The sequence below is a fragment of the Crocodylus siamensis genome, chromosome 1, assembly GCF_052110815.1.
Source record: "Crocodylus siamensis isolate JL-2025a chromosome 1, ASM5211081v1, whole genome shotgun sequence".
NCBI classification, from domain to species: domain Eukaryota; kingdom Metazoa; phylum Chordata; order Crocodylia; family Crocodylidae; genus Crocodylus; species Crocodylus siamensis.
The window spans coordinates 95,667,660-95,686,805 of NC_143395.1; the positions used below are offsets into that span (position 1 = coordinate 95,667,660).

Below are 19,146 nucleotides of genomic sequence, written 5' to 3' on the forward strand. Positions count from 1 at the left end.
GGCTCCGGCACCGCTTAGGGGAGCCGCGGGCTTTGCGGAGTTGTGCGAGCGCGCGGCTTGTGGGGCGGAATTGAGGTAGCTCTTAGCCGCCCTCGAGGTTCGCCGAGTTGGCACAAGTAGACGACTTAGAGTAAGTAGTTAGTGTCTCTTAATCTATAGGGTGTCCATTGGTTCACGAGGTTCCAGAGCCAGCCCTTGCGTTCCAACAGTGGAACAAGTCCAAAGCTAGGTGCGGCTGCCGACTCCTTAAGTCCCAGAACTGGTCAACGGCTCATTGATATGGAATGTTAGTTATAAAAGTTATTACGGAGTAGATATAGAGTAAAATAAAAAGATTTATTCACTCACCTGGCCTCACCCTCTTACAAGTAAGAGGGGAGGCCGGTTGGAACGAAGTTGCAGTAAATACAAGTATAGCGAGCGTAGATATGCTGTCTAAGCTACGATGAGAGGCAGTCGAGAAGCGGAGTCTCCGATGTTTCTTCAGTTACAGTATGCTGGATACTAAAGGGGTCTGTTGGTTCACGGGGTTCCAGAGCCAGCAGCTGCCGACTCCGTAGTCCCAGAACTGGTCAACAGCTCATGAATGGGATAGTCTATAGGGTGTCCGTTGGTTCACGAGGTTCCAGAGCCAGCCCTCGCGTTCCAACAGTGGAACAAGTCCAAAGCTAGGTGCGGCTGCCGGCTCCTTAAGTCCCAGAACTGGTCAACGGCTCATAATTGGGAAACACAAAGCAATACTGTAACACAGTGAATCGTTGTCAGTTGTCGGATTTCTGAGGCCTTTATCTTCGCTGGGATACGCCCAGGCGGGGAGGCTGAGAACCGGTCTGCGGGGTGATCAGGCCCACAGAGTTTTCCAGTTGTCGTCTCTGCTGCTTCCTGCTTTTTGCCTCTTCTATAAATGTTTGTTGGACTGCCTCTATGACACTAACTATAGTATACAGATAGGATAATTTTCTTTTACATAATTATTGCTAGGCAGATTTTCTACATAAGTTTCATTTCTGCAAAAATGACACTTTTAGATAAGAAATGAAATTTACAGAATGCGCATGTGTAGCTTAATGCCAGTGAGAAAAGTACAAAGCATTCATTTTGATTAACAGTCCACTTCAAGGTTACATAAATGTGAGAGTGCCGCGCAGCAGTTACACAAAAAAAAGAGAAAATAATATAAAGTCTTTGCTAAAAACTATAAGACAGTTACAGCTCAGAGCCACAAAACGGGGAGTGGTGGGGGACAGCTGTAACAAGACCCACATCCTGGTAAGCAAAGGGGGAAGGGGAGCTCTGATTTTCCATGAAAATCACAAAATAGAATGCCAAAATACACAGGTATTTAGCATTTAATTATTGAGGCACTGGTAGGCTTCCAAATTGCTTTAGAACTGTAAATATATCAATAAAATATTGTGTTCAACTGATACCTATATATTTACTGGCACTTCATTTTAATCGCAGAAAAAGATGGATTTTGTGTTTGTTTTTTTTTATAAATCAGAGAACGTGGGATTTTTAAACAAAGGAAACCAGGATCCCTGCTTACCATGCAGAGGGAATTCATGTCTTTCATTTTTAAAGGCATATCAGAGAGATTCTCTTTGCAGGCACTTCAGGAGTGGAAGGACCATCCATCCTGATTAGGAATCTGAGCACATGGACATTGTTTCAAAGGAGAAATAGGAAAAGTGATCATTGTTGATGCAAATGACTGGCACTAAATAGAAAGAGCTATTGAAATTGTGGGGGGAGGAACAGCAAAGACACTTGGATGGCTTCATGGAACAGGAGACGATGGAAACGGGTGGGAGCAAGAATTAATGGAGTGCTCCATCAGAATGGTCGTGACCAGCTTCAAGCACCTGCACACCTCAGTGCAGGCACTTGACTATAGCCTTCTAAGCACACACCAGTCCCTATGGGCATGACTCTACCTGTTGAGCCTGAGATTACAGCCAAGAGTCAAGCATGCCAAGACTGGCTGGTTGTTGACTCTAGCATCTCCACTGAGAACCAAATCCTGTCTATTTACCCCATCACATGCACATTCAAGTCTTGCAATTAGCCAAAGTACAGGTCCTGAGCATATGCTGGAGGGCCTCTCCCAGGCTTTCCCAAGGTGAAGCAGCTGTTAAATGGCCTTTCACAATTTTCACACTTTACCATAGTTTATAATTGTTAGACACTTCCAGGTTTACTATCTTGAGTATAGGCATCCAATCCAGTTCCATAAATCCCTACCCTTCTAAAAATTTTTAATACTTTTTCTTATCTTGCATCCCCTTACAAAGATAGGTAGCACTGCTATCTCCATTTTACAGAAAAGTAAGACTATAGCAGATCATTGGAAAAACTGGAAACAGAACTTGGGTTTTCTCACCTTTTGGGCTAACTCAGAGGCATCAAACATATGGCTCGAAGAGCTGCTCTTCTGGCCTACCAGGCTACTGGTGGGCCACTGGAAGTTGTCCAGGGGCATGGCTTGTTGTAGAATCCAAGGCCCATGGGCCCTGGTAGATATGGAGAATGGTGGCAGGGTGAAAAAGTGCTGATACCCCTCAGGTCCCCTACAGTTGTTTAGCCCATTACCACTGCCACGGCCCCAGTTCCTTGGTCGCTGGCCCCACTGCCACCAGGTGCCCCATACCATGGCAGCAGCTTCAGGTCTGCCATAAGGCACATGGGAGGAACCAGAGCTGTGCTATGTGCCCCATCCCAGAGGTGGAGCTGCTACTCCTGTGTGCCCTGGGTTAGAGCCACAGCTACTACCATTGCATGCCCTAGGCTGGATCTGGCCTGTAAGAAGCTCCACAGTTTGGATGCAGCCAAGGGCACAAGGTGAGTTGATACACCTGGTCTAATTGGTAGTGGCATGCTGTTGCACAGGTAAACGTATCTTTTTCCAAAAAAAGTCAAAGTTCTGGAATCAAAAGAAAACAGAACAAGGTAAAAACAAAAGTGCAACCTCCACAAAACATCCCATTGTTTACAAGCCACGATATACAGGATACATTTAGTTTTGTACTGAGATTGTAAACAGCAAAACTCATGATTTGAAGGGGTATTTGTTCACTCTAAAAAGTGGCAATTAAAAAATGGCACCCGCTTACTCAACAGATTAACTCCTGTGTAACTTGTTCTATCCAGTTCCCTTCTGTTTTTACTGTTCATCTACTCTAGCAAAGAGTGAATGAGCTGGAGATCATCTACTGAATTAACTGTGGGCCAGCTGCAGTTATCTTTGGCCTAGTTACATATGTGCAATATCTGTGATGATAAATGATTGCACAAATACATGTGATCTGATATGCAGAAAATGTATTATCAAGGAACACAGTTTGACTCACTTCACATTGAGCCTATAATGATAGCAGAAAATGTATTATCAACAAACACAGCTTGACTCACTTCAGATTGAGCCTATAGTGATAGCAGTGGTTACGGCATAAAGCAAAATAAAACTACACTACATTGAGTATGAATCAAATGAACAAATAAACAGAGATACAACAAATTAATTTCCACCATGCTATTTTTTGTGATTGCTTAATTTGAGCAGAACTGCAAGCTAAAGTGTGTAGCCATCCCTCAACAAACTTCAATGCTTCTCCAAGAAGTCTGCTTTCCTAACTTCACAATATATTTGAAAGGCATGCCTGACTGTCATTTTCTAGCTGTGAGCTGTTATGATGTGATAGGGCTGGTGTGCCGCTGCAGCTGAGGGGGTCCAGGGGAATACTCAAGAAGCAACGCTTGTTTGGCGATATCTTTCACTGGACCTTTTTTGGACCACCTGGGAGAGACATGAGATGAGCTTTCAAGCCCAAACTGCCTCTTCTTGAGTCTTCAGAACTCAGGTCCCCAGACATGCAGCAGGGCATGGCTGAAAGGTTGTCTCACATCTCTCCCAGCTTTACAGTTAATTCAATAAGATCATAGCTGTTACAGCACAAGGAATCCATTGAGGCCTATGATAAAGACTGTGAGGAGGAGGGAAATGAGCCAGCCAAATACACTGAAACCAAGATATAATCCTGTCTTTAATATATGTGGCAATTATCCATTCAGAATATCACGGCTAAACCAGCATAACTAGGTACAATGTGGATTATGGCTGCTAAAGTGCACTCATAATCTACAGGGTTTTTTTTAAGTGTTCTACTGCAAAACTCCTAGGCAGAAAGGCTAACTGTGAAGTTAGCCTTCTAGGAAACAGGTGAACTACTGGACCCCAAACAAAATGTCTACAATCCTCAGATGGCTGGAAACTTGTGGGAATAACTGCTACCTTGGTCTGGGAAGTAATAGGAAAGCAGCAATCCCTGCAAAACTTTGGGGGAGGGGGGAGGGAATTTAAAAGATTGGCAAGAATTGCCTTAATCTCCAGAAAAGAGACAGACAGTCTCAGCTCACCCACTTCGAGCCCCACTTCAAAACAAGCTCCTGTGAGGCTGGCACTGAAAGAGAAACCTGTTTCATGGAAAGAGGTAAGGAAGGGTAGGAAATCTTTTTGAAAAAAGTAATTTGCAGTTCGGTCAGTCTTCTTTCTTAGGCTGCGGGGCCGGCTCCAGGGCCGAGTAGGCGCTGAACTTGCTGGCATAGAGGGCAAGGACCCATTTGGGGATAGTGAGACACTCCGGGATGAAGCGGAAGAAGCGGGCCAGCTGTGGCTTCAGCATGGTCAGCACGTTGCGCACCGCCAAGTAGTTGAAGACGGGCTTCCCATCCACATCCCGGAAGCCGTAGCGGCGGGCAAGGTCGGGGGTGAGCAGCACCTTGCCGCTGTGGGCCATGACGTGGGGGTCGGCTGCCAGGGCCACCACGCATTTGCCGCTGGCCTCGGTGCTCTCCGACATGCCCACCATCGCCTGCACCTTCTGGGCCAGCGGGCCCGTGCCCTGCTGCTCTTCCAGCACCTTCTCGGTGCGCACCAGCCCAGGCCACAGAGCCACGCAGGCCACGCCGTACGCGCGCAATTCGTGGGCACAGTCGGCTGCCAGGCGATCACAGGCGGCCTTGCCCACACCGTAGGGCACATTGAACATGTAGCCCAGGCCGCCGGGCGACGACACCACCACGAGCAGCCCGTGACCCGCCTGCACCATGAGGCGGGCGGCGTGGCGCAGGCACAGGTAGTGGCCCCGCAGCCCCGCGTTGTTGATGTCGTCCCACAGCTCGGCCGGGCTTTCCCAGAAGGGCCGGCCCTGCTGCGCCGCCACGGCGTCCGCCCCGGAGAAGGCGCAGCTGACCAGCACATCCAGGCGGCCGTCCTGCTCCTGCCGCACCCGCTCCAGCAGCTTCGCCACCTGCTCGTCCTGCGACGAGTCGCAGGCCACGGCCACGCAGCGCCCGCCCCGGGCCGACACCTCGGCCGCCGCCCGCCCCAGCGCCTCGACCCGCCGCCCCGTCACGTACACGGTGGCGCCCGCCGCCGCCAGCTGCAGCGCGATGCCCTTGCCCACGCCCCGCGACGCGCCGGTCACCACGCACACGCGGCCCGACAGCTGCCCGGCGCCCGCCATTGCCGCTGCCTCAGCACTGACTGGTGGTGGCCGCGACCTCCGCTCCCGGCCCCGCCCCCTGTGCCCGGCGCTTCCGCAGAGCGGCCGGAACCGTCCCCGCTGCAGCAGCGCCTCCTGGCTGGAGTGCTTTTTAGAGGCAGCAAATAAAGGTCGGGACTCAAGAAGAGACGTGTGAGCGAAGCCGGTGGAGAGCTAGGATCCGCCACGGCGACTCGATTTACACGGCGCAAGGGAGGAAGGAAAGGCTGCGAGTAGGAATTCGTTTCTCGTACTGTTGTTCAAGCATAAGCAGTTTGCTGCTTTTTTTACCTACCTAAACCTGAGCAATCAGCTGCCTGTACAGCTGACCCTCTATTACACCACACAGTGACTATTAATGTATAATAAACACGATCTCCAGCTCTTAAGTCAGAGGAACAAGCCCACAGCTGTTTGTTAAGAAAAATAGGAATCTTTAATTTATTTTTCATCTTAATATTAAAAGCTGTACAGTTTCTTAACATGTAAAGCACATGCTGATTGCCATGTTGAAAGACTTTTAAGGTTTCACATCCATAATATTGTGCAGGAATGCAGGTGGCAGCCTTTACGGGATCTTGTCTGCGGTGAAGAGCTGAGAAGCCTCACGTCGAGTCTTAAAAAGACAAGGGGGGCAGTTGGGGGGAAGGTAGCATAGAACAAAAATAAAAGGGCACAGTAATGAATGACTTCTTTTTTTTTTTTAAATAAACTAGCATTACCAAAACAATTTTAGAACAGTATTAGAGTTGAGAGTGCCCAGTATCTTTTATTATGAGTCCATATTTTCAGCTGCTTAACTCTGACAGACTAACTGCATAGGCTCAGATTTTCCATATCAGACAGAAATTTTCATTTAATTCAGCCATTTCCAAAAATAAAGTTAAAAAAAAAAAATTCTTCTCTAACTCATGCAAATAAAATAATCTACCATGATTTTGATAAGCAGCTCCTCCTGGTGGGGAGGTGGGGGTGTCAGTATGGTTTCTCTCGACATCCCTTTAAATTAATAACTTAACATCTTGAATTTAATGTAGCGAACATTAAGATTGCAAAACTTTACACATAAAACACAGGTAGTGCCAGAATTAAAGTTAACCATGAAATCTTAATTCACCTTTCTTTAGTACATACATCAAGGCAGTCTAAGCATGTGGTCATATAGCACTTTTCTAGAGCTCCTCTACCTCATCTAGTACATAAAATGGATTGTTAGAGAAATCATATAACACTGTGTACAGAGCATCCCTGCATATGTAGGATGACAACAATTTTTTTTTTGTAAACAGATGAGGCAGAGTGTTTCAGGAAGAGAAGGGGGGGGTTTGATAAAAGCAACTGAACTGCACCAAATAAGTAGATTCTATACCCACTTCTCTCACACAGCTCTTAACCAATAGTATACAGGTCACTTAATGACTTATCTATTAAATGTTGGTTCAATTGTACATTTATGCCCTGGGTACCAAAAAAAGACTCAACGAAGTCATGATATACAGAAGTGCAGAACATGGACGATTCATCTGTAGTGGACTATAGCTGTGCCCTGAATATACACAAAGGTGCTAAAAATGCACTGAAATATGCCAAGAGCAAATTTCTGCATTTCAATTTTGATGCCCAAAATAAAGTGGAGATTTTCATGATTTTAACCCTATCTTTGTGCCTTTCTTCTCAAGATGAAAAATGCAAATACTTGCATCTAACTTCACAGGGTTGGCATGAAGTCAGTTCACTACCACTTACAAAGCAGATAAATACTATGATGAAGGCACCTTAGAAATGTCATAAAGAAATTCTTTTCATATACTATTCATTGCATGGTTTTCACAATGTATATTATATACATCTCAGGCCACACACTGAGTGAGCAGGCTAGAGAGATTACGCCACTGAAAGAAAGAAAGAGTGTGAACAATTACCCAATACGGTGAAGGAGGTATGATGCTATGGAAAAATAGGGTGTGACTGCATCTTGAAGAGAGTGTATGCATGCAAAAAAGGGAACCTAATACACACTGCATTGGTATCCTTAAGTCTTTCCTTTCTAATGTCTGAATACTTTTGCAACCTTCATAATGGTGTTTTAAAATCGGTTTTTTTTGCATACTGTTTGCACATTTTGCTAACCTCTTTGCAACTTGCTAACAAAAGCACTCAGGCCCAGATCCACAAAGGACATGAAGTACCTAACTTCCACTGAAATCATCTCTACAGAATCAGTCTTGAGAATAGGAAACCCAGTTTGATCCTCAGTCAATACTTTAAGCTTAATTATTGAGACTTTAGCTGTGTGAGAAACAGTTTTTCAGCTCTTGTTAACCATGTTAAAATTATTTCAACTACAATTCAATTCTGTTTTTGTACTATATAAGATACATAAGGTCCAATGAGAATTGGCTTAAAACAGCATTAAAATTATTAATTATTTCCATATGACCAACCTGATACTGGCGTTCTTGACAAGTTATCTACTACTGGAAACTAGATCTGAAGAAAAAACCCTTTGTAGTTCAAATTTGGTATTCTTTGTTTCTTAGAAAGTGTGTATTCTTTGTAGCAGTCATTCTGTATATGCACACAATTTGTTTTACACATACTGGAAAACAGCAAACTTCTAAAAACTAAAAATTTTTAAGTCTCATAATATGAGAAAAAATTAATACTCTTTTTAAAATTTGGACTAGGAAATGGATACTCTGTAGTTTAAGAATGTGTATGAAAGCTGCCATCTTTATTCGTGAAGGATAAAGGTGGGGGGAGAAAAAAAGAACAGAACAATTCTGTTGACAGAGAACTGAAAGGAGAGAGGAAACTTTATTATTTTTCAGTAAGTTCAAGTTGCTTTCTGGAATACTTACCGTTTTTTCTTCCGGTGAAAGTACACCATCTACAGACACTATTTGGTACTGCTTATCTTTTAAGCTACCCACAAATTTCCGAAGTTGCTTCGGAAAGGTAACATCACCGTTGTGTCTTAACAGCTTCTGCATTTCTTGCAAAGGGCACCCTGGGTCAAATATTAGTAAACATAATGTTCTATTCTTCTTCTCTTCTATTCCAACAATGGTACGGCTATGACCTAATTCAGAAGAAATTTTCATTGTCATTTTGCTAGCCAATTCATGAAGTTATTTTATCCCTTAATTTATTATTTGTTAAATAAAAAAAATACAAATGAACTCAATGCTGATTATAGCAGTTTCATTCTGATGGAAATCTTATTTTAAGTAAAGAAAAATATAAAAATCTAGATGAATAGGAAAAAAGCCTGGGAAGAAAGAAGGAGGGGACAATACATATATGAAGATATAAAATAAAACTAAAACTTAGGATACTGACCTTGGTGCTGCAAGTAGAGAGGTGGCTTGGAGGTACACACAACTTTTGCACCATCTTCTCTGCCTCTAGAATAGTAGCTCAAAACCCACTCAAATAAACGAGGGTGTGTACCCATAGGGCCAGTTGGTTTGTGAAAGTCAATAACTTGACATCTATAAAGACATTTCAAATGAGATCTCAAAGAAAGATATAAAAGAGCCAGTTTTTAAAAAATGGTTTGTAGCGGTTACTCTTTCCTTTGTACACTGACTATTGTCTTTAGAAGATATTGTTCTGATAGATATTAGATTTGTAATTGGGTGGGACCAGAAGACACCGTACATATTAAACTGTTAGAAGACACACATCAGTGACATGCTTTCAAAATCAGTTTTACTGAGAAAAAAAACTCAAGCTAAAACCACACAGTTAGGAAACCCCTGGGCAGAAGTTTTCTATTTGTTGTCTCAGTCCAAAGTTGATTAGAAAGTTAATGATGACCCCTTCAACTTCAATCTGAATAATCCAAAAGTGGCAGGAATACATCATACATTAAGATAGATTATGTGGTAGCAACTTTTGGCACCACAGATCAACAACTGGAGTTCAAATGTGTTCATAAGACTCGATCCTCATTAAGGGAGATGAAGCTCTTAATTAAAATATTTTATACACATGGAACACAAAGTTCTATTCAGCTGAATAGTTGCTTTCACCACTCTATAATTCATAATTACGCAATTATAAGGTGTCTTGTATAGGGCTTACATGCGGTTATGACCTGGCTAGTTTTAATACAATGAAGTTGTATAAACTACACAGCTGAATGGCTTAGTCTTGCTTTTCTCTCAATGAAAACTGGGATTAAACACAAGTTATGATGACCTGAATGGATCAAAGTGGCTTATACATATGCAAATAAAGACAAACATATCTTAACTACTGATAAAATGTAGAATATTAAAGGGACTAAACAAGGTAGACCACTAGCTCTGAAAATATAAACTGACGATCACAATTTAACAGTGGCCACGGGCAGCAGTCCATGGATTGCACTTGGCTTGCCAAACCTTTTCAGTTAAAACCCTGATAAGGCCCAATTGGTTGTCTGGGAGAAATGTTACGGGCTAACACGGGTATGTAGGGAATCACTGCTATAGAAAACTGGTGCATGTTGTTATTTAAGATGCTATTTACTGCTTGAGCAAGTTCCAGACTAAGCCTATTAAGATTATTATAGATTCATAGATGCTAGGGTTGGGAGGGACCTCAACAGATCATTGAGTCTGACCCCCTGCCTAGGCAGGAAAGAGTGCTGGGACTTTACCAATGGCTGTACTTACTTTAACCTGAGACTGGTTAACAGGGAATAAATTTCACATGCTCCTATCCATGCCTTTGTACCACGTAATCTATTATTGAAGTGAGATGCTCCTTGAGGGTCAAAACCTTCTTTCCAAGCATCCTCAATCATGGATTGAATTTTTGGTATACTGGGAATTAATGTATGATCTGAAATAAAATAACACAAACCAAACCACTGAGTTGCAATGAGCAAACCAATTCTGATAATTCCATGAATATTAGAAGAAATGCATATTAAGACTTCCAGTAATAAAAGAAGAATTGCGGTATGAAAATACACTGGGTAGTTTTAGCTCTTATCTCCCTTAAGTTCAAACATCACTACTCAAGCATTGGTCTCTCTAATTGTTCTAGAACATATTAATACCAAGGAAACAACTTAAATATCAGTAATCTATTCCATATTAAAGATCACACCATCAATCTGAGGAATCAAAATATTTTATACAAAGGTTATGTAAAATATTAGCTCACTGCTAAAATATACCTTGCAAGCAATCATTATACATGTCATTCTTCAATAATGAAGAAAGCAACATTTGGAAGTTTCTGTAACCACAGCCCCAGCCCCTGTCTCCCAAGGATGAGCTGAAGTGATCCACTCCTACAGAAAGCCATATGCACCTTACATCTTTGAATTCATTTTGATAGTACTTGCATAGTGCTTCAATGACACCTTAAAAGAGAGAGAGAGAGAGAGAGAGAATGTGAAGTTTATCTTAAACAATACGCAATAATCTGTAAAGGCAGGCTCTCTTGACATAAAAGCAAGTGAATAAATTAAGGGCTTGGACAGACGTTCAGTTTCTCCAGGGAGAGTCCCTGTTCCTTCTGGAGAAACCATGAGTATATAGAAACTCATTTTTCTCCCTGAGTGACCACTTCTTTTACGCTGGGAGAAAAATTTATAACTTGGCAAAAATAACTCGGCAACAAACTAAGTGAAGTGGATCTCCAGAGATTCTCTCAGGAAACAGAACTTCTGTACATGCAAGAGATACAGAACCAACCTCCACAATCCCAGTGTACTGTTTCTCTCCCACACCTCTCACAGGTGGCGGGAGAGTACATGTCAGTCTAAGCCAAGCAGGAAGCAGAACATGCCCCTACAAGTGCTTCAGGCTAGAAAAGCCCAGCGCTGAAGCCACTGGGGTGGGGAGGGGCATGTTCTACTCCAGGCTTGTTCCATGCCTGAATCACACTGTAGTACTTGGATGCAGGGAAGCATATAAGCATAAATACTCCCTTCTGCCCAGTTTTAGCCAGGTCTTGAACATAGTATGGGAGAGAGGAGCAGCTGAGAGGCTCTTTGGTGCAGGGCACAGACCCTGCCACACCTTCCCTGAACCTGATGATCCCTGCCAGCTGTCACTTAAAAAGCCAGCTGGGTGGTGCAATCTAGGGCCCCATCTGTACTGCAGGCTCTTTGATCCTGTCTGAACTTCAGTACAGGGCAGTTTCTCCCTCAGGGGGAAATAAACCAGGGGGAGTTGCCCTGGATGATGTACACAGACTTGCTGAATGTTTGTTGGAATCAGGCCTTAAATTCAAGTCATCTACATATTGGACAAATTGGGTCTCATACCAAGTCATGTTGAATCTGGATCTTTGGAAGCATTTTAAGAATCCAAATACATCAAGTGTATTTTCTAACATTACTAGAGTACCACTTCATGAAAAAATAACAGCATATGGATAAAAATGCAGACTGGGAACCAAAGTAGGGATGTGAATAATACTGGCATATATTGTGTCTAAATAAATAACTCTTTCAAGTTTTTGGACCATCCATTAAAAAAAAAGAATCTCTGTTAAAAAAAAGAGAATTTGGCCAGAAGGCTAGTTGAAGTTCACAGGGTTTAATTAATTACTACACCATTCAAGAACCTAGGGAACAACTTTGCAAACTAACTTGGGTGGCCAGGATATTAGCAACCTGATACAATTTGACTACCAACTACACAAGGAATAAGGACAAGAATATATGTCAGGCATAGTAATCTGATAGTAAAGACCTTTAGTCATGGTGAAACTGGATTAACAAAAAGTAGTAAGATTTCCTCTTTTAAGATTTCCTCTTCCTCCAGCAACAGAGTTTCAGTACTGACCTGAGGTCTTTGTTTTTCCATCATCTACACCAAAAGCCAAAGATTCCATCATATCCGTCTTCCTCTTATGATATTCAAAAGGCTGCATTCTTCCTCTATTCACTTCCCTCTCCATGTTCTTCAGAAATTGTTGCTTATAGCCACCAGAATTGTCCAAACCATATCGTCTCTGTTACATACAAAACATGAATCACTAACATTTTTCCTTCTGCAGACCGGGCAATGAAAAAGAATGAAATTAACAGGCATAGATAACAAATTCATTACACTGATTTAGAGATAGAAAACCATAGAGCTGAACTTCTGGCAGAGGGTATTTTGTACTTAAAAAGCAAGTATGTAATTATCACTTCCAGTCTAAATCTGCTAGAAAACCTGTGTCTGTGAAAAGAATGCGTTCAGTAACTATTCAGTTCTAGCACATAAGGAAGTTGCAACATATTAACATTATAAAATATATTTTAATAAAATTTATACTAATAAACCCTACCAGTTTATGAGTTTATAATGAATCTAGATCTAACACAAGTTTCTAAACCAATGAATTTTAAATTCATACTTTTTAATGTAATAACTACTACATGCAAACACAACGTAATGTTAATAGTAGTATGACACCTAAGTGCTTTGCACGATAAAAGCACAGTAAGAATGAATATCCTTTATATGGTCCAGGGAAATTATTCACATATTTAAGGTTCAAGAAAAAAGCAAGATAGAAGGGTGAGGTGACTTGTTCAAATCCACAAATCAGCTGCTGGTAAGGACAAATTTAGAATTCAGTGTAGCCAGACTCCCAAGTCCGTTCCTATTCCTCCCCATAAAGGCAACTGTCTCATGATGCAGAAGTTAGAGGCTTATTATATACTAGCCAGTTGTCTGTCAAGAATGACAGGAGGAAGGGGGTGTTGGAGGACCGCCACCCACCACCCCAGCTCCGGTGGGGGGAGAGAAACTTGCACACAGCAGCTGCTGCCACCACCCACTGTCTGGTGATGCCGCCATTCCACATCCAGCCGCATGCAACCAGGTCCAGCCCCTGCCCCCTGCCCTGACCAAATGTGTGCACTTGAGCAAAAGTGTTATGGACAGGCAGGTTAAACCTTTTATTACATTACAATAAACATTGCTCCCATGCCATCCAAACAGCTTAATTTTAGTCCAACTACTATACTGCAGTTTTCTTGTAATATCCAACTATACAATCAATCTAATCATGGTTAAATAACATATACTGAAAATTCATTACTCAAAAAATTGTTAACAGTGAGTCACTAGGGTAATGAAACATGACATTCAGCTGATACCTTTGTTTACTTAATGTTTCTCAACTCAAAACAGTAGTCAGATTCAGCCCAATCCAAGCTAGAGCCCAACTGATGATATCATTAACCATCTATTAGACTGTTTTCTTGATATATCATAAGGAATGTGCAACTTACTTTATGGTACAATCCCAATTTATGATGCACACACTTTTTCTTTGCATACATCTACAGTACATGTAGTAAGATACCAAATTCAAAAACTCTAGGTTCAGACAATTCTGCAAAGTGACTACCACAGACTACAACAGAAAATAAGGACAAATGTTCTCACTCATGGAAATGGCTCCAAGTCTCACCTTCAGCTCTATTATTTTTATTTTATTAGTTAACTGTCTGCACTTAGTTTAATTGACATAATATGAAAATTGGTGAACAGCAAGACATATAAGCAGAATACACACAACTGTATGATACCCCACTGGTGATGATAATTCTTTCCTACCACCCCAGTTTTTATCATTTGAATACCATGGCAAATTTTCTGTACCTGTAGTTTTTTAAATTCTTCCTTCTCCTTTTTCACTTCTTCTAATCGTTGCTGTCTATCTTCTTCATCTTGGAGCTGCCGAGCCAATTCTAAATCACCTACATTTATACCTAATGGTAATATTCAAGAAAGAGTTGACAAAGTTTATATTTAACTTCATTTGCATACACAAACAGGAAAAGGATAGTAAATGCAGTTTTCTCTCTATATAAAAAAAACTTAAGAACTCAGATGCTAGATTGCGTGTTTGAGAATGATTTTGAGAAACTAGATACCGGTCAGATGCAGGGATACATTTAACTGAAAGAACCTTTCAAAGCTAAGGAATATTTGTTCATTTGCATTTTAATAATAAAGCATGTAAAAAGCGAGTTGGTTGACAGCCAACACCAATTTAATTTTTGTAAGTACATCAACAGGAAGTACCTGATAACTATGTTAATATTTTGGGGAGACATCTCCCACATTTATACAATTATTAATAATGTTGAAGGTGCACCTAAACTCAAGTAAGAGTACAGATGTTATTGGTGAGATTGAAAGAGCTGTTACAAGTAACCTGCCCTTCTACTAGTAAGGAAAAGCCTTCTCTGATCAGCTCTTTTAGAATGGAAACAGATGTCACTTGATGACTCATTTGTGCTGCCATTAAAATTTATATATGCACTCTCCGGCTGCCACAGACAAGTGTTCTGGGAGCCTGAGAGACCCTCAAGCCCTCAGAGCATCTGCCCAGCTTTTCCCACTTAGAGAAAACAGGGAAGCTGAGGTTCTCATCTTACAAAGACCTGCCCACAATCTCCTGAAGCGAGGAAAGTTTGCAGGCTCCTGGTGTGGAGGAATGGGACATAAGAAATCCCCAGTGCCCCAATATCTCTTTATGAGGACCCACAGAACCACCCCTGGAATCTCCAGGGATGCCTCTGGGTAAACTGCATCACTGCACAGCTGATCTGCTTCATTCATGTTTAGCTTCAGCCTTCTTTCTTGCCTGAGCTTGCTAAAGAGAAACCCACATCTTTTGGACTTAATTTCAAAAGACCAGGAAGCTTACTGGCAAACTTTCAGGTCCATGAAGTGCTGAATGACACAGATTAAAGTGAACACAGATAGAGCTGAGGTAAGGGACTGAACAGAATTTCACAGGAGCTGCCCAGAACTGGAGTACCAATGAGAAAATATCAGAGAACAGAAACAGCTGATAAATCATTACTAACTTCTGACAGAATAAGAATCATGGGCAATTTAGATCCGAGATGCCAAAAATGACTTTTAAAAAAAAAATCACCTGACCTGTGGATACTTATATATGTGAAATTTCAAAATATGTGATATTAGACTGTTGTATTTTAAAGAGCTGGAGAATATTAAAACTATTAAGTAGATCTATTGCATAGTAAGTAAAATGCAAACATGTCAATGCATATCCTTAGCAGTTCCATACCAAGTAGTGCTGTTTTCACTAACTGTTGTGTGTTGTAAAATTGTAGCTATAGGTATTTATTACTAACTGATTACATTTCATTTTTGAAAATGGGATCAATACAGACATAGCCATAAAGTTAAATACCAATTTTTTAAATAACTGAGGCAAATTTTAAGCAAAGTATAAACGATTGTATTTTTTTTTTGTAGGTATGAAACCTAGAATCAATTTAACCGCTTTTTGCCAACATCACCTTTTGATCTTTCTACCTACCTTCCAACAAGCTACACTCCTCTAAGTGTAAATCAACATGTTCTTGGAGAATCTGAGAGCTTGCACAGACAAGATCACACATTGGACATTCATAGAGCTGTTTGTTTCCTGTATTTGAAAAACAAATTACGTGAGAGTAGTACTGTGTGTAAGATCGGTGAGCTAATTATTTGATCCATAAAAATCAAACAAAAAAAAGCAGCAACAATGTGCTTTCTATGCCGAAAAAGTTAGTACTTTATTCACTTTAAAATCAATGCAAAATAAAAAATAGAATTTACTAGTAACATGATTTCAACAGAGTAACTAATGCCTTACGACAAAGCAAATATTACCTGTACATTAATTAAAGTAAACACTTACGAACAAATCTGTTAGCTGAGGGATTTTATTTTTCCATCAAGCATAATATGATGTTCAATTTAACTGTAGGAGATTACAATTGTTACCAGACACCTTAAATTATAAAACAGACTTTAACAGACTTAAAAGATCTACTCTTCAGTACCAGATATTTCAACGATCCAGGAAAGGAACACTCGTTTTTCATAAACTAGTTCCTGGCCTTCATTTTTGAAGATATAATACAGATGTCATGGAAACAACAACAAAAAAAATTAGTTTGTTCTTTTCTCATCATTCTCTGTTAAGCATACCAGGAGATTTCTTATCATAACTCCAAATATATATATTTTTGGTATTAGAAATACATTTCTAATAATAAAAGCTTGTCTGTCTTGTATTTACCAAATATCTCTAAAGAACCAGAAGGCCAGAGTAGGATTCTGCTCAAGCTTTAATAAGGGAGAAAGCAACAAAATTGAAAAAAAAAGTTTTTCTATAACTTTTTGGCATCCCGCTGAGTTTTAAAAAAAAACAACAGTTTTAGCACAGGGACAAGAATGTGCTTTCTTTTATCAATTGTTCAGTTTCACTCTGAGTACATCTTCAGACACATCTTCAGACATGTAAGACCTGAGGGACATTGGTATAGGAATATAGTGACAAATGATGCTAAATGCAAGCAAGAGCTCTTAGCAGTCAGTAAGCCAAGCCTGTGGCTTCCCTCAGAAAATGAGTCCTAAATTCCACAAAGCTGTGCAGCACTCTAGAAATCCTGCAGGAGTTCTCTCCTGGTTTAACAAGTATGTTCTTAAATTAATGGGACCAGCAGAGACATGCCTAGTATTATTTATGGAACTATATCACTCTATATACCTTCATATTTTCAGTGTTTTACATGCTAAAGAATATATATAACTGCACTTTGAAATCAATCAAGGGTGACACAGTGATAGAACCCAGTTCTACCCGACACAAAATTCCTATTCACCAGTGCAGAGGCAGTTAGCTTGTTAATCTGAAGCCATCAACAGGAAGGGCAGGAGGGCATCTTCCATACTACATGTTATGCCCATTCATAGCATCTCTGAACCAGTCAGCGAGTAAGGTAGTGGTTACAACACTGTTTTGAATGTAATAGCACCCCTGGATGAAAGCCACTCTTGGTGCTGCCTCACCTTTCCTCAGCGCTTCTCAACTGAGTGCACTTGTCTCCAGGTCAAAATGCCCCACACGCCTGCTGTACAGCCAGCCCAGAATGTGCACACTCTTCCTGCTCTCTGGTAACCCTAAAGCTGGCTTGGGGCACAGCTTTTCTTGGTCTGCTCCCCACCCCTACTCCTCCTGACAACAGTGATGCACCAGTGCAACTGTCCCTGCTTCTAAGAGGGGAGTGGGGAAAATGCAAATTAAAACAGAGTTATGGAGGGGTTCCCTGACTCTTTACAGTTGCATAAGTGCTGCATTAGAGGCTGACTAGTTCAGAGAGGCATGAGCTTTCCTAGCCAACACGCAACTTCCTCAGAAGCTACAAAACGACATCGTACATAGCAGTGATGAAAGTTCCCCCTTCTGCACCTTCGGTCTGACTTCGGGGGCAGATCCAGGGGAGGGAAAACTTGCACTCTTCTGATTCCTGCTCCACCCAGAGTTTAAAACCAACCACCCTGACAGCGGCAACAGCGTTTCTAGTCAGGTCGTGCAGAGGGAGTCATAGAAAATGATGGCTGAAAGGGACCACAGGAGGTCATCTAGTGTAATTCCCAGCTCAAAGCAGGACCAAAGTTGATTGACTTCATGGCTCCTAATCTACCAAATCCCTGCTAAACACTTTACTCCACAGGAGCTAGGGATTCTCTCTTCTGCTTACATGTCACTTTATATGAGACTGTGCACCTCACTGCCTGCACCCCCTTTCCAGAACTGCAGCTCTTCTTGTACCTGGCTTTATCCACCAGACAGCAGGAGCATGCACGTCAGTCCTGCACACAGGGCAAGGCTGCCACCTCAGTGCACCCGAGGGGTGTCACACAACACTATTGAGAACCACCTCTCAGTGCCTGCCCTGCCTCCAGCTCTCCCTATCCCAGGGAAGGGGTGAATCTTCACTCTTGAAAGTTTTTAAGACCCTGCTAGACAGAGCTTTGGCTGGGGTGATCTAATTTGGACTGGTCCTGCTTTCAGCAGGGGGTTGGCCTAGAGGTTCCTGACAACCCTAACTTCCCATGATTTTTATGCTAATCAGAGCCCTAGTAAGATACACAAACTCACGTGAGAGGCCTCCTGGCTCCTCCCGTGATGTCTCAAACCACCCCGTGGCATGATCCTCCCTTCCCCCCAATGCAAGGCGGCTCTGTAGACCGCAGCGGCGGGAAGCAGGGTTGAGTCCGGGCGCCACCCCCGGGATGGGCCTCACCTGGGGCGGTGGCGAGCAGCAGGCGGCCGTGCCGGGCTCGCAGGTGCGCCTCCAGCCCCGGGGCCGACGCCGCCGCCTCTCCGCAGATGGAGCACGCGGGCGGAACGGGCCCGGGAGCCGCCGCCGCAGCCCCCGGCGGGCGGGAGTTTTGAGGCCCCGGCTCGGGGTGCGCGGCGTCGATGTGGCGGCGCAGCTGGTCGTAGCCGCCGGCAAGGAAGCCGCAGAGCGGGCAGGGCGGGCCAGGCCCCAGGTGCACCCGCGCCAGGTGGCTCCGCACCTCCGACTCCGACGCCAGCTCCTGCCCGCACACGTCGCACACCGGCATCCCTGGGGCGCCCAACCGGTACCAGGTCTCCGGTAACGGTCGGGAGCTGAACTCCTTTCCGCTTCCGCTTCCGCTTCTGCACCGGCAGGGCGCATGCGCGCGCGGTCAAAAAGCCTACTTCCGTGTTGCTGCACGCGGGGCATGATGGGAACTGTGGTTTTGTGCTCGGCTGTCGGCTCGGACCGAGGCTGCGTCACTCGCGGCGCGCGGGG

General features: G+C 42.8%; 2 protein-coding genes across 5 annotated transcripts; both read right to left on the reverse strand.

The window, feature by feature from the left end:
- Window positions 1-317: 317 nt before the first annotated feature.
- DHRS1 (dehydrogenase/reductase 1) lies at window positions 318-5,593 on the reverse strand. The gene has a single exon (XM_090038377.1). It carries the CDS (start codon window positions 5,523-5,525, stop codon window positions 4,539-4,541), a length of 987 nt encoding a protein of 328 aa, XP_089894503.1. The 5' UTR covers window positions 5,526-5,593; the 3' UTR covers window positions 318-4,538.
- A 363-nt stretch (window positions 5,594-5,956) lies between these two features.
- ZUP1 (zinc finger containing ubiquitin peptidase 1) lies at window positions 5,957-19,002 on the reverse strand. Of its 4 annotated transcripts, XM_090038397.1 has the most exons (9): window positions 18,610-19,002; window positions 15,852-15,959; window positions 14,153-14,262; window positions 12,338-12,506; window positions 10,717-10,905; window positions 10,208-10,376; window positions 8,886-9,037; window positions 8,405-8,625; window positions 5,957-6,159 (listed from the first exon to the last, which is right to left on the reverse strand). In XM_090038397.1, the coding sequence occupies exons 1-9, from the start codon at window positions 18,932-18,934 to the stop codon at window positions 6,112-6,114; spliced, it is 1,491 nt and encodes a 496-aa protein (XP_089894523.1). In that variant the 5' UTR covers window positions 18,935-19,002; the 3' UTR covers window positions 5,957-6,111. The 4 variants fall into 4 exon arrangements, with proteins under 4 accessions (XP_089894523.1, XP_089894541.1, XP_089894514.1 ...); XM_090038415.1 differs by lacking the exon at window positions 8,405-8,625; XM_090038388.1 differs by having other exon boundaries at window positions 5,957-8,625.
- Between the last annotated feature and the right edge of the window lie 144 nt (window positions 19,003-19,146).

Excerpts from the sequence above, each read along its gene's own strand:
- ZUP1 (XM_090038388.1), bottom strand. The coding sequence starts at position 18,934 with ATGCCGGTGTGCGACGTGTGCGGGCAGGAGCTGGCGTCGGAGTCGGAG. Across the intron at positions 15,960-18,609 it reads GCTGCTCGCCACCGCCCCAG|GAAACAAACAGCTCTATGAA; the intron begins GTGAGGCCCATC and ends TTTCAAATACAG. Across the intron at positions 14,263-15,851 it reads GGAGTGTAGCTTGTTGGAAG|GTATAAATGTAGGTGATTTA; the intron begins GTAGGTAGAAAG and ends TATTACCATTAG.
- DHRS1 (XM_090038377.1), bottom strand. The coding sequence starts at position 5,525 with ATGGCGGGCGCCGGGCAGCTGTCGGGCCGCGTGTGCGTGGTGACCGGC.